At 36.2% G+C, this 14,131-nt stretch overlaps 1 protein-coding gene across 3 annotated transcripts in view; it reads right to left on the reverse strand.

Annotated features, from left to right (window-relative positions):
* Positions 1 to 2,266: 2,266 nt before the first annotated feature.
* Positions 2,267 to 14,131, reverse strand: part of cdk12 (cyclin dependent kinase 12) — a 38,315-nt gene continuing 26,450 nt past the window's right edge. The window contains exons 13-15 of one of the 3 annotated variants that reach the window (XR_010897284.1): positions 12,414 to 12,836; positions 2,816 to 3,312; positions 2,268 to 2,726 (exon numbers count right to left, since the gene is read on the reverse strand). Coding sequence is in view for 2 of the 3 variants with exons in the window: in XM_067411508.1 (XP_067267609.1) it covers positions 3,044 to 3,312; positions 12,414 to 12,836 (692 nt within the window). In the remaining variant the exon portion in view is untranslated. Of the gene's footprint in view, positions 3,313 to 12,413; positions 12,837 to 14,131 lie in introns of all 3 variants that reach the window. The other 2 variants (XM_067411508.1, XM_067411509.1) reach the window with 2 other exon arrangements.

Here is a 14,131-nt window from a genome sequence, read left to right on the forward strand (position 1 = left end):
TTTAATTGACAAAATAAATTTCTAAGAATTTCAACATTTTCCAACAAAATAATTAAAAACTAAAAACTACATGATATGTACCTTGCTCTCATACTTATTTATTTCACCAATTCCTGAATTTCAGTGGGAACAAAACCAAAAATTCAGCATCTAATGACCATGTCAGCAGCTGTGTATCACTCAGACTGAGCTTGTTTTTTTAAATGCCGCATTCTGCAGATGGTTTAACACTCATATTTTCTCACATATTTATGCAGCATTTGCTCACAGATGAAATCTGACAAGTGCACGTCTCGACCTTCCCAAATCCCCCGATTTGAGCCATGCACTCAATGCCAGTGTCCTAAATCCCCATTTGTCATTCAGGGGAAATAGCCTGAAAGAACTTTTAATCTTTTTGATTAAAACAAACTCCTTAGATTTAACATAAATGGCTTTACTTGTTTAGTAAAAGCATCAATACATTAGATCAAAGTAAAAAATGTTACTTTATTATAAAACACACAACAGTAAACAGGTGATTTTACTTCTAACTTTGATTAAAGTATTTTTTTATTTACCTTTATAGCTGTTGATTAACTACAAACAAAAACTTACCTTAAATTTTCTTTTCGCTGTGCTTCAAACCCCGTCTTATGGCAAACACCACTCACATGTACTTCAGAAATGTATGTAATGTAATAGTATTCAAAGTGTGCATATATGAATGTGAACAACAAAACTGGCACTCATATATTTACAGTGCTCGGTGTAAATGAGTACACCCCCTTTGAAAAGTAACATTTTAAACAATATCTCAGTGAACAAAAACAATTTCCAAAATGTTGACAAGACTAAATTTAATATAACATCTGTTTACTTATAACATGAAAGTAAGGTTAATAATATAACTTAGATTACACATTTTTCAGTTTTACTCAAATTAGGGTTATGCAAAAATGAGTACACCCCACAACAAAACTACTACATCTAGTTCTTTGTATGGCCTCCATGATTTTTAATGACAGCACCAAGTCTTCTAGGCATGGAATGAACAAGTTGGCAACATTTTGAAACATCTATCTTTTTCCATTCTTCAAGAATGACCTCTTTTAGAGACTTGATGCTGGATGGAGAGTGATGCTCAACTTGTCTCTTCAGAATTCCCCATCGGTGTTTGATTGCGTTCAGATCAGGAGCCACTGAATCACTTTCACCCTGTTCTTCTTCAGAAATCCAACAGTGGCCTTAGATGTGTGTTTAGGATCTTTGTCATGTTGGAAAAGTGCACAACTACCAGGGGCACGGAGTGGTAGCATCTTCTCTTTCAGTATAGAGCAGTACATCTGTGAATTCATGATGCCATCAATGAAATGCACCAGCAGCACTCATGCAGCCCCACATAAGGACACTGACACCACCATGTTTCACTGTAGGCACCATGCATTTTTCTTTGTATTCCTCACCTTTGCGACACCATACAGTTTTGAAGCCATCAGTTCCAGAAACATTTATCTTGGTCTCATCACTCCAGAGTATAGAGTCCCAGTAGTCTTCATCTCTGTCAGCATGGGCCCTGGCAAACTCTAGATGGGCTTTTTTGTGCCTGAGCTTTAAGAGAGGCTTTTTTCGTGGACGGCACCCATGCATGCCATTCCTCTGCAGTGTATGCCGTATTGTGTCACGGGAAATAGTCACCTTAGTTTGGCTTTCTACTTCTTTAGATAAGTGCAGTGAACTTGCATGCCGACTTTCTTCATCCCTTCTCATCAGAAGACGCTCCTGTCGAGGTGTTAACTTCCGTGGATGACCTGGACGTCTCTGCGAGATGGTTGCAGTTCCAACTTTTTACAATTTTTGTACCACTTTTGCTACAGTATTCTGACTGACAAGTAAAGCTTTGCTGATCATCTTGTAGACTTCACCTTTCTGGTGTAAAGAAATTATTTTGTGACATTTCTTTTCCATGTGGTGCCATTGCTGACAGCATGAAATGGGAAGGGGTTTTAACACCCTTTTATAGTCAACTGTCTTCTGGACAACTAATAATTAGACTCACCTGTGGTTGAATTTTCTTGTTAAATGAAACATTTGTAGTCTAAAATGTAGCTTTGCTCCAGAGACTTTCAGTGGGGTGTACTCATTTTTGCATCACCCTAATTTGAGTAAAACTGAAAATTTTGTTCTCCAAGTTATATTATTAACCTTACTTTCATGTTATAAATTAAACAGAAGCCATATAAAACTTAGTCTTGTCAACATTTTGGAAATTGTTTTTGTTCATTGAGATATTGTTTAAAATGTTACATTTCATAGGAGGTGTACTCATTTACACTGAGCATATGTAAAACACATTTACATAAAATGTAGCAGGCACATTTTACTCAGCCACATTTTACATTTATTATCATTTTACAACATGTACATTTGGCGGTGTCAAATCAAAATGGCAATTCTGTTGCTAAAATTTAATTCAGTTCAGTGTCTTTCTGAAGATGCCCCTTCAAACTAAATGAACTTTGCTCAACCATGTGATCCTGACACCAATATTTGGATAAGGACACATGTTCCCCCCCACCAAAAATCAAAATAAAAACACGTCTTTTGCACAAGCTTATATGAATATTTGAAAAAGAAGGCCTCACTCAAGTACTGCAAATGACTTCAAGTTCTCCTTCTGCCTTTGTACTGAATCAGAAAGGACGAAGTAGCTCAAGCCAGAACAAGTCCCTTGCTTCATATCAGAACTAAAGGAAGAAATGTCTTTCAGGGAAAGTAGCTTGATTTAGATACACTTACGCAGCCCTAAAAGAAATCACACGTGGCTAAAACTCACAGACTGTTGCAGTCAGAAACACGGGAAAAGACGGCCCTCAAATAATGCTGTACATTGCTGGGAGGGATGAACATCATCCATTCGCATTCAAGAATAGTTCCTTTAACATTCACTTTTTCCTTTAACGGAAGAAAGAAATACATTAATGAGCAGTAAACGGAAGTTTAACAGGTAAAGCACATTAAGTAAAAATGAAAACAACCAAAAGATAAAGTTCACAGCAACGGTTCAGGAAGGGCCAGCGGCTCCTCCCAGGGTGTACCGCAAGTCTTGGTCCTGGGTGAACTGAGTTTCCGTAGCAGCGGATGCCAGGCCTGCGGCGGGCGAGGGGGCGTAAGAGGAAGCTGGCGGTGGGGTCGCACTCAGGGGAGAGGAGGGACCCCGACTGGGATGCAGGTCTGCAGGAGGACGTCTGCTGTCCGAGGCCTGCTGGGAGATGAGCTGGAGAAGGGTGGCCGCTACGTCTGAAGTAACTCCTTGAGCGTGTTTTGCAGCATCTGTGCAGGACAAAGAATTACACTATTACGGCCAATCAATTAATTCCCAGCATTTCAAGCTCAGACACACAAGCTACTGCAACATATATATATTACTTCTATTAAGCAATACATAAATAATATTACTACACTGTAAACACTAATAAGTTAACATGACTGAAATTTGAGGTAAGCCATTTTTAAAGCTGCAGTCCGTAAGTTTTGCCTCTTTGTCGCCATCTCTGTTTGAAACCTGCAATTGCAGTTGATTGCTTGTTTCGGAAGTATGACCAAAATAAAAAATTTTCACCAGTCACTTTTGTTCTGACCAACTGAGAAAAAAAAAAGCATTACAATAAATCGCGCTGCCAATGGTGATTAAATCACATCAAACCATGCAAATTATTATTATTGTTATACTTTGTTCTCAAATTGTTAATGTTAACATCAGCATTGCGTGACTATGTGTATTTAGTGTGTATTAGAGTTACCTGTAGATTTCAATTTCTGTACAGTCTAATCTCTAATTGCCCATTTGTCATACCATAAAATCTGCCATCAAAATGATGTTTAATTATTCCAGCTGCAGTGAGAAAAGGCTGTAAATGATCCGCCACCTGTAGCATCCTCACATATAGCCCATAGCTGGGACTCATTCTTTATGTAAACAGACGTGATCTATTGACCAGTCCCTCCAGAAAAATGCGCATTTTTTTGCGATTGTTGCGGGCTAAAATCCTTGATTTTGCGGCACGTTTTCTTAAAAAAAGCGATGGAATATGCGGGATATTTTTGCAATTTTATGCTTACAAAAAAACTTACAAAAACTGCAGTTTGATGAAAAACAGAAAAAAATAAAAGGTGATTCCCCCAACACCCTGTTCTCACTAGGCTACTCTTTAATGTAAAGAGTCATTTCCTATTATGTCCTATGATAAGCAAGCATACTAAATCACAGAATATTTAAGTTCTCATTCTGTGTTATTTCAGACCTTAATTAACATATGACATAATATCAAATTAATTGACATAATTATCAAACTTACAAAACATTGAGTCAAACAAGTTCTGTAGCTTTACAAAAGGAATACGAGTTTGTAGAAAGGCGCTATATAAAATAAACCTATTATTATTAATATCCAACAACTTCTATAAAAGTGAATAAAATATTTTTTTAAAATGTGTACTTCTTCCTGCCTGCTTCCGCTGCTGCTTTAACCATCCTTGGCGGTGGCAAATTGAAAGTGGTTTTCCAGCGGCAACACGCAGTTGCACGTAGTGCAAAATATTTTGCCCTCACTGTCATGTAACACACTGAGAAACTGCTTCGCGTGGTCTTTTGCGCTTATTTTTATTGGCAAATGAGAATGATTTGTGTGCTTCATCATGGTTTCATGGTTTACAGATGATGTTCACGTCGCGTAATTACGTCACTTCACAAGGTTCCCATGGCAATAGGGGGAAATAATGGCGTTTTACTAGTGTGAAGTAAACATTTTTCAACTTTCTGCTAAGATATATGTGACTTTTTTGCAACGAAAATGCAGGGATTATGAAATCATGCTAGCCCCGCATATATTTTGCTTGCTGAAATGCATAAACATGCGGACTTTGGCTGATTATGCATGAAATCAGGCGATCGCATAATCACGTTTTTCTGGAGGGACTGATTGACGTGAAGACGAATGGCGACATGCTCAAATTTCCCAGAGAAATCTACCAGTACCACTCCAATTAGAAAACATTATTACAAGCTTACCGTTGTGAATCGGGCTAAGGTAAGGAGGCAGTTTTGAACACTGGCTGGTTATGTACTTGCTCAAAAATTGATTTTGGATCATTTTTAAGCAAAAAAGTTACAGACTGCAGCTTTAAAGGATTAGTTCAGTTTCAAATTAAAATTTCCTGGTAACTTACTCACCCCCATGTCATCCAAGATGTCCATGTCCTTCTTTCTTCAGTCAAAAAGAAACTATGGTTTTTGATGAAAACATTCCAGGATTTTTCTCCATATAGTGGACTTCAATGGAGCCCAAACGGTTGAAGGTCAAAATTACAGTTTCAGTGCAGCTTCAAAGCGTCCTACACAATCCCAGATGAGGAATAAGGGTCTTATCTAGAGAAACTCATTTTCTAAAAAGAATTTAAAAATTATATACATTTTAACCAGAAATTCTCATCTTGAACTAGCTCTCTTTTTCTTCTTCTTCTCTATTAGAATTCCAGCAGTGTAGACACTGCTAAGTGTATTACTGCCCTCCACAGGTCAAAGTTTGAACTAATTGTTATATACTTGCACTAGCATATTGTATATGACAATTTAGTTCAAACTTTGACCTGTGGAGGGCAGAAATACACAGTGTCTACACTGCTGGAATTCTAATAGAGAAGAAAAAGAGAGCTAGTTCAACATGAGAATTTATGGTTAAAACAATACATAGAATTTTTATTTATTTATTTTTTAAATGAGTGATGGTTTCTCTAGATAAAACCAGGGACACACCTAACGATTAGCTGAAACATTCTAAGACTGAACTGAACACACATACCGATTGTTTTCTTCTACTGGAGCCGATTTATATACTCACACATGGAGTTTGAACACCGACTGTAATCGCAGACTGAACGCAACTGGCTCTGACTGGACGCGTTTGAGCGCGATCAGTCATAAGTATCAATTTACATTCATAATCAGCCTTTTACAATCGTTAAGTGTGTGCGCGGCTTAAGACCCTTATTTCTCATCTGGGATCATTTAGAACACTTTGAAGCTGCACTGAAACTATAATTTTGACCTTCAACCGTTTGGGCTCCATTGAAGTCCACTATATGGAGAATAATCCTGGAATGTTTTCATCAAAAACATTCATTTCTTTTCGACTGAAGACAGACAGACATCAGGCATGAATATCTTGTATGACATGGGGGTGAGTCAATTTTAATTTGAAAGTCAACTAATCCTTTAAGTTAAACTCGATTGTTTATTACACTAAAATATTGAGTAAACCAAATCATGCAATTTGATTAAGTGATAATTAAAGATTACTACTATTAAACTATTCATTTTTAAAAGGAATAAAATGTACTGCCATGGCCAAAAGTATTGACAAAGACTAATTTTGTTTCACAAAGTTTGCTGCTTCAGTTGTTGTGGTGTTGATCCATATCGTTCCTAGACAGTATAGTGCAATAAAAAGTGCTGTCAATTGATTAAAAATAATAACTAATTAATCATACATTTTTTCTGTAATTAATTGCAACTAATCACACCCAACAGTAAAGTTTAATATATTTTTTAGTCTTTAATATATTTTTATATTGTAATAATTTCACATTCACTCTCCAAATTAATGTAGAAACACTATGAAGACAATGTTTAAAATATTTGATTAGGTTATACAGAAATTGAATAAATTATAAATGAAATATAGATTAATTTTTACTCAAGCTACAAAGAGTTATTCAGTCAAGAGCAGTGAGAGATTTGATTTTCTCTTTTTCTTTTGTTCTTTGATTAACATTAATGACAGAGACAGCAGCAGGTTTATTAGGCTGCCGTCACTTTAAGACCCGACACACATGACACGGACCTGACACGCATCCCATTTCATTACTCTTTATGTTCATTTAAGACTAACTCATTTAAGACTGTGCTTGTGAGGATACTTGGGGGGGGAAATGGGCATTTTCACAATTTTGTGTTTTTGTCCGTTAAAGCGTGAAAGAGAACTCAATTAATTTTGACAGCCCTAATTTTAAATAATTGCAAAAAACGTCATTGGCCTAAAAATGAATTTTAAATCGCAACAACACAAATTTCACTGTTTTTTGGCCCTGGCACAAAATGGCCCATTAACATCATTTCACTAATCACATCATCAGCACATGGGAAAGTGCGAATAAGTACTAGTCAGGTGACGTCACTATTATTTTGATTGGATTATAAAAGCAGACTGATTGCTATAAAAGGAGGGAAGAAGCACTTCCTATGATTGTGTTCTAGTGTTAGCAACGTTGCTGCCAAAGAAAGATGTGCATCGCTTTTCATCAAAATGTCCTCACATGCAAGGAAATTGCTGCAAAGAATATTGAAGCTGAAGAATCATTTACTGGATCATCAAGAACTTCAAGGAGAGAGGTTCAACTGCAGAGAAGGAGGCTTCAGGAGCGTTTCCAAGAGTGTCCAGCAAGCGCCAGAACCGTCTCCTCACGAGGAGTCAGCTACAGAATCATACACAAGAGCAGAGCTGCTCAATATCGGCAGCAGGTGGGTGTGATGGATCTGAAGACTTTTGGACAGTGGCCTGGTGTCAAGAAGGGAAGCAAAGAAACCACTTCTCTCCAAGAAAAACAAGGACAGACTGAAATTCTGCATGAAGTACAAGGATTGGACAGCTGAATACTGATGAAAATTATTTTCTCTGATGAAGCCCGCTTTCGACTGTTTGGGACATCTGGAAAATTGATTTTCTGGAGAAGAAAAGGTGAACGCTACCATGAGTCCTGTGTCATCCCATCAGTGAAGCATCCTGGGACCATCCTTGTGTGGGCTCTCTTACAATTCTGTCAAAAAAAAACACTGCCATGAATAAATAATGGTATCAAAACAGAAGAAACAGCCCAGGAGCAATTTGGTGATGATCTGTATGCATTTTCCAGCATGATGGATCACCATGTCACAAGGCAAGAGAGATAATGAAGTGGCTCAGAGACCATTATATTGAAAATTTGGATCTGTGGCCAGGCAACTCCCCAGATCTCAATCCCATTAAGAACCTGTGGTCAGTGCTCAAAAGGCCAGAGGACAAGCGGAAGTCCACAAATGGTGATCAACTCCGATCACTAATGATCAGTCAGGATTTGGCCCAGAAACTAATATCCAGCATGCCTGAGCAAATTGCAGAGGTTATGAGGAAGGGTCAACACAGTAAATACTGACACTTCGCATATATGCAATGTTTTTGCCAATTTATAACTTATAAAATACTTGCTTTCCAGCATACCATTGAAATGTGAAAAATATATTCTAAAGATATTGAAGCAGCAAACATCGCCGGACAAAATTTATGTCACTGACAATACTTTTGGCCATGGCTATACTTAAAAATGATTTTGACATTTATCTATATTCAAATTCTGGAGCAGTATTAAAATTAAGCAAATAACAGCTTCCTCTTAGCACATTTTATTTTATTCTTAAATATGTGCAGCATTTGAAAGTATTTTTTAAAATACTTCAAATCCTCATGGTCAAATTTGTACAGTATACAAATATAAAAATTTTTATTTAATTAAAAATACTATTTTAAAAAGGTATATAATTAGTAATGGTAATATTAATAGTAAAATTAGCATAGTAATTTAGCTGTAATAATGGTCAAATGATGCTCTCAGATAGTTTGGTATTGATGGCTAGTTTAGATTTTGCTAATGCTGCAAGTTTCTGACAAGAAAAGACAAAAGAGTCAGACACAAATCACTATACTGATCAATAAATTCATGATATAATTACTACCATTTTAGCTGGATTGCTATTCAAAGATGAATGCAGAATTTCAAGATTTATACAACACGACTCTTCACCGGACGAAAATTCTAATTCTTCAGTTGCTTTTTATTTATTGCAAAGCCAAACCTAATACATGCATACAGGGGGAGTGATGTCCGTCTCAATTTATGTTTATAAATCAGTTAATAAATGGATCTAATTTGATTCTATTAGTCAGTAAGGCATTCATGATTTATCATTCCTAGAGTAAAGTCAAGTTTTGATCTGCATCAGAAATTAGTCCTCTTTCAATGACCTCCAGCTGAATCACAGTAAAGACATGCACTAATACGATGAGCAAACACCCACGTCTGTATGCCTAAAATGCTTTGAAGCAGTTGGACTAAAATGAATCCATGCCTGATGCTCGACAGGTTACTCAGCATTGAGGCAGTTCTGCAGGAGGTCTGGGCTAAACCTCCTCCACACTGCTTTTAAATGAACTTAGTGACCTACAGGAACTGGTTGCAGCCACTGAAGATGTTTTTTAAAAACAAATTTTAGAAAATACACTGCAAATTTTGGGTAATTTTGTTGAATAATCATATTTAAACATCTCTAATGATGATGATGATGATGTAAAGAATTGGAGGAACTTCATTAGAAGAACTGTATTTTTCTGTTGTTTCTCCTTGTGGATTTGTTTATGGGACATCTGCGCATTTTATTCATGAATTTTCAAAATTCATTATTATTTAGGTTACAAAACCATTGTTGAATATTGTATTCATAGTCTTATAATCTATATATATTTTAAATGTTAAATAGGATTCTGTTCTAACAAATGTCTCTTATAGTTTTAATTCTAATAATCAGCTCTAATTTTAGACTTTGCTTTTACCATTTAGGAGTGTAATTATATATAATTTAGTTTTCTTTGACTTGAGTATTTAGAGCTGACTGACTGTAGATGGCGGTGAAGCTTTTTAGTTTTTAAACATCCAAATTGTTAATCTAAAAGAAAGGGGCTATCACTATATAATTGTGATTTTTTTTATAAGGCTATGACAAAAATATTAAATTAATATTACGATTAAAAACAATTTGATAGTGTCATCCAAACTTACACAAACACAAACACACACACACACAAAAACATGCAACTGCAGTATAGTTCACTGTAAATCTGACTGTAGTTAATCCAATCAAACTTTATTCATAAACTAAACCATAAGGCAATTGTTTATGCCCAGTCCTTGAGACTTCTGTGCTCCAATACGACACTGAATTAACCAAATCCCAGCCACCTGAAATCAATATGTTCGGTCGAGGCGAGAGGAGAAAGAGTCTATAAAAATCACGATAGGAGAGTTTAAATCTATAGATGCAGGACAGGCTCTCTAGACGGATATGTGAGAAGATATTTAGGGTTTGTGGAAGTGAATTAGCTTACGTTAAATGCCCTTTTACACGGTGAGAATGCTTAAATGTAATTTATTAAAACAGATTGCGCATTTTATATTGTAGCTGTAGTTTGTCTAGATTTTAGTTATGTTATGCATGTGTGTTCCCTCTGCACCAGTGAGCATCAAGTTCACAATCATACACAATTGCTACAATGTACCAGTTTCCTGAAGAGGTCTGAGCTGATGATAAAAATAAAAAATAAATAAACTCCCAAAACAATGCTCTTTCTCCATAAAAGAAAACAGGATTGATAAGGGTGAGGACAAAATATGCAGTATAGCTATAATTTATTTGACACTCATCTCACAATAAGGCTTTTATTACAGTGTGTATTCGTGTGTATTCACAGATTAAAACCCAAAGACCATGTGATAGAGGAAGAGGGCAGAGAGAAAAGAAAACGACCAATGAGGAACTGAAAGTGAAGACAAAAGCGTGTGAGCTGGAACAAAAATGAGCTGGAGGGTTTCATTTGGCAGGTCAAGGTCAGACGATCTTAATTAAACTTTATTAAGCCGGATTACACTGGCAAAAGCTACATTTCATTAAATGGATTCATCTCATAAAATGTGGCAAGAATTTGTTCGCTTCATATTTTACCCCAAAAATCAACAAAGAAAATCATTATATTTTGCATGAAGATTTATTGAATGTGATGACATCATAATAAATTCAAATAAATTGAATTTAATATAAATTTCAATTAAGCACATTTTCCACCTCTCATTACCATAAAGCATCTAGATGTTTTAAAATACTGCAGTCAATTATACATATATGAAGACTTCAGATGCAAAAGCCTCTAAGTACCATCTGAAATTGTCTTCTAAAATAAGCATTTTTATCAAGATTGTATGTTTAGGTTTAGTAATTTCACTTTGATGTCAATTAATAGGTCATTTTCATTGCCATTAAAGTGAAATAACTGAACATAAACATACAAGCTTGATAAAAATGCTCATTTTATAAGAAAATTTCAGATGGCACTTGGAGGCTTTTGCATCTGAAGTCTAATATATATATATATATATATCAACATAAAGTATTTTTTATATTTTATTTTTTTGTAAAATATAAAAAATAATTATATAATTTCTATACTTATTATATTTTTATATTATAAATTATAAAATAGAATTTAATTTTATTATATAATTTTATTGTAGATTGTTTTTATTATTTATCTTTTTATTACTAATTAAATGTTTTATTATCTTTTTATTATATATTCGTATTACAGTAATGAGAATGTTTTTTTTCTCTTACAGTAATTAAAATGAAGGGGATATGCTCTTGTCATGAAAATAATGTCACAATGCAAAAACAAAGAAACAAAAAAACACTTCACGGTCCTAATTAAAGTATTTTCTTTATGCAAAATATAAATGTTCAATTTTAGGGTAAAATATGACAGGCACATTCTTGACAGGATTTTAAGATTCACCCAGCTGTGCTAAACCAATTCAGTATGAGAGGCATAATGATGCGTGCAAGTCAGCGGTCGAAAAACTTTCTAAACTTACTCCAGTTAAGTGATGTTTTCTGAGTGTACTAGAACAGAGACACATAAGTAGAGATGTGTCCAAAATGGCTCTTTATTTCAGGACTGTTTAATCTGGATTTAAAAGAGTGACAGAATTTAACGCAAACACTGTAACCATCTCTCAGGGACTTGCGGTGTGTGCCAATAGATGAAGAGCTCCCACATTCTGTCTGTGAGCATATTTTCACACACAAAATGTCTGCTGGGCACCGACGCAGTGTGAATGAATGACACGCAGACGGTGCTCTGGAGATTTTGGTTCTATGAAAATAAAACTAAATACTGCAAGACTGTAAAAACTCAGTGAAAGTTCACGAAAACAGAAAATAAACATCTGGATTTTCAAAAAAAAAAAAAACATGACAATTTATTTCTCTATTCGTTAGCTTGCAGTCTTCCAACTAATTAAATGTTTCCCCCCTTTGTAAGATTTTAGGAAGAAAACAACAACAACAAAAAAAAAAGAGACATCTCTGAAAGGAAAGCGTATCGTTTCTTTGATGCGGGTGGGTCCCACATAACCAGCACGCTATTGAGACATTCCACGCCACGTCGTTTTAGCTGTGGCCAATCACAGCATTCGACTACTCAGGCCCCGCCCCCATAGACTTAACTAACACTTGCCCTCGCGATCGCTGCCCATGACAGAAGCGGAGCCGCTTCGTGACGCGCCCTCATCCGACCGGACTCCGTTGCTTTCGTCTGCCCGCTCCGCCCCTGGCGCCGGAGCCTTTATCAACTGCTCCAACAGGAGCGCGAGCAGGCCAGTCTGGTCTTCCTGCGGGACTTCTGATGGCTGCGGGACACTAGAGGACTGGATTAGGGTGGAGAGCTGGCTGAGCAGTTCGAGCTGCTGCGCGGCGTCTGGTTCAGGGGTGGAGGGGGCGGCGGGCGTGCTGGAGAGCACTGACGTCGAGGCTTCAGAGGAGGTGCTGCGGAGATACTCCGCCATCTGCGGGATGGTTAGATTGTCTGTTTGGCCCTGGAGCAGGTTCAGCAGCACCGCCAGCTCAGTCTGGTTCAACTGCTCCGCTGCGGCTCCCAAACCTGTGCATAGAAACGGTTACATTTGATTGCCATTTATGGAAAACAGGATGTTCTTCGCCTTTCCATTTACATATCGCAGTATTCAGCAACTTGGCCTGCACAGTTCTGAAGCAATGAGGAAGCTGGAGAGAGAGTATTATTCCAAAAACACCAGAAAAGGATATCGAACCTATCACTATGGACCCTTTTCACACTTCCGGGTTCTCAGAAGTCATCATAGTTGGGTTAACTTCTATAGTTGTTAAGGATAAACTATAAAAAAAAAAAAAAACATTTTTTTGTGTTCCCATTTGCCACAATGGCAAAGGAAAGGCTTGTGATTTGTAAATATTCATGCAGCAGTGCTAACCAGTTCTCAGTAATCAGTCAAGGTAATAAAACACAAAGTTTAATGTTAAATTTGAGAAAAAAAAAATAAAATAAAAAAATAAATGCAATTATGAAAAACTTTGCAAAATTTACCAGGTTAATAACTGTGGAGATGAGTCATCACAGTCTGTGAAAAGGGTCCATCTACTGCAGGCTTTGCAAAAAGGATTTTATAAAAAAAAAAAAAAAAAAAAAGAAGTTACAATACTGACTTCAACAATAAAACCGCGACCTACAAGCAAAAATCATCTTTCAGAAGCGAGGGATTGCCTGGGAGCCAAATTATTACTGAGCTTATTTGCATAATTGTAATGGTAATTAACAAAAAGGGTTAGTAAAAGGGTGTAAAATGGTTCATTACTGCTCTGGTTCTAGAAATCTTAATTGACATAAGTCAACATTATAAAAAATATAATAAAGGGATAGTTCACAAACAAAAAAGTAATGCTTTCGTTCTTCTTCTGAACACAAATTAAGACATTTTAAATTAAATCTAAATGTCTAAGCACCTAATACTTTGATGCTTCAAAAAGTACGAGATCGTAAAACTAATCCATATGAATTGAGTGGTTTAGTCCAAATTTTCTGAAGAGACTCGATCACTTTATATGATGAACAGATTGAATTTATGCTTTTATTCACATATAAACCTTGATCAGTGAACATAAAAAGAAGCTCAACCAAACCTGCTTGACACACAGAACAAACCTCTTGCAGAAGCTTAAACGTGCTGTGTAACACAAGAATGAACCTCATTGGTTCTCACTTCTGTTTACCACATGTGTGAATTGATGAATATTTATGTTAATAAAAGCCTAAATAAAGTGATCGAGTCTCTTCAGGAAAATTTGGACTAAACCACTCAATTCATATGGATTCGTTTTTCAATCTCTTTATGAACTTTTGAAGTGGTAGCTGCGTAGCTG

The sequence above is a fragment of the Chanodichthys erythropterus genome, chromosome 15 (genome assembly GCF_024489055.1).
Source record: "Chanodichthys erythropterus isolate Z2021 chromosome 15, ASM2448905v1, whole genome shotgun sequence".
In the NCBI taxonomy this organism is placed as follows: Eukaryota; Metazoa; Chordata; class Actinopteri; order Cypriniformes; family Xenocyprididae; genus Chanodichthys; species Chanodichthys erythropterus.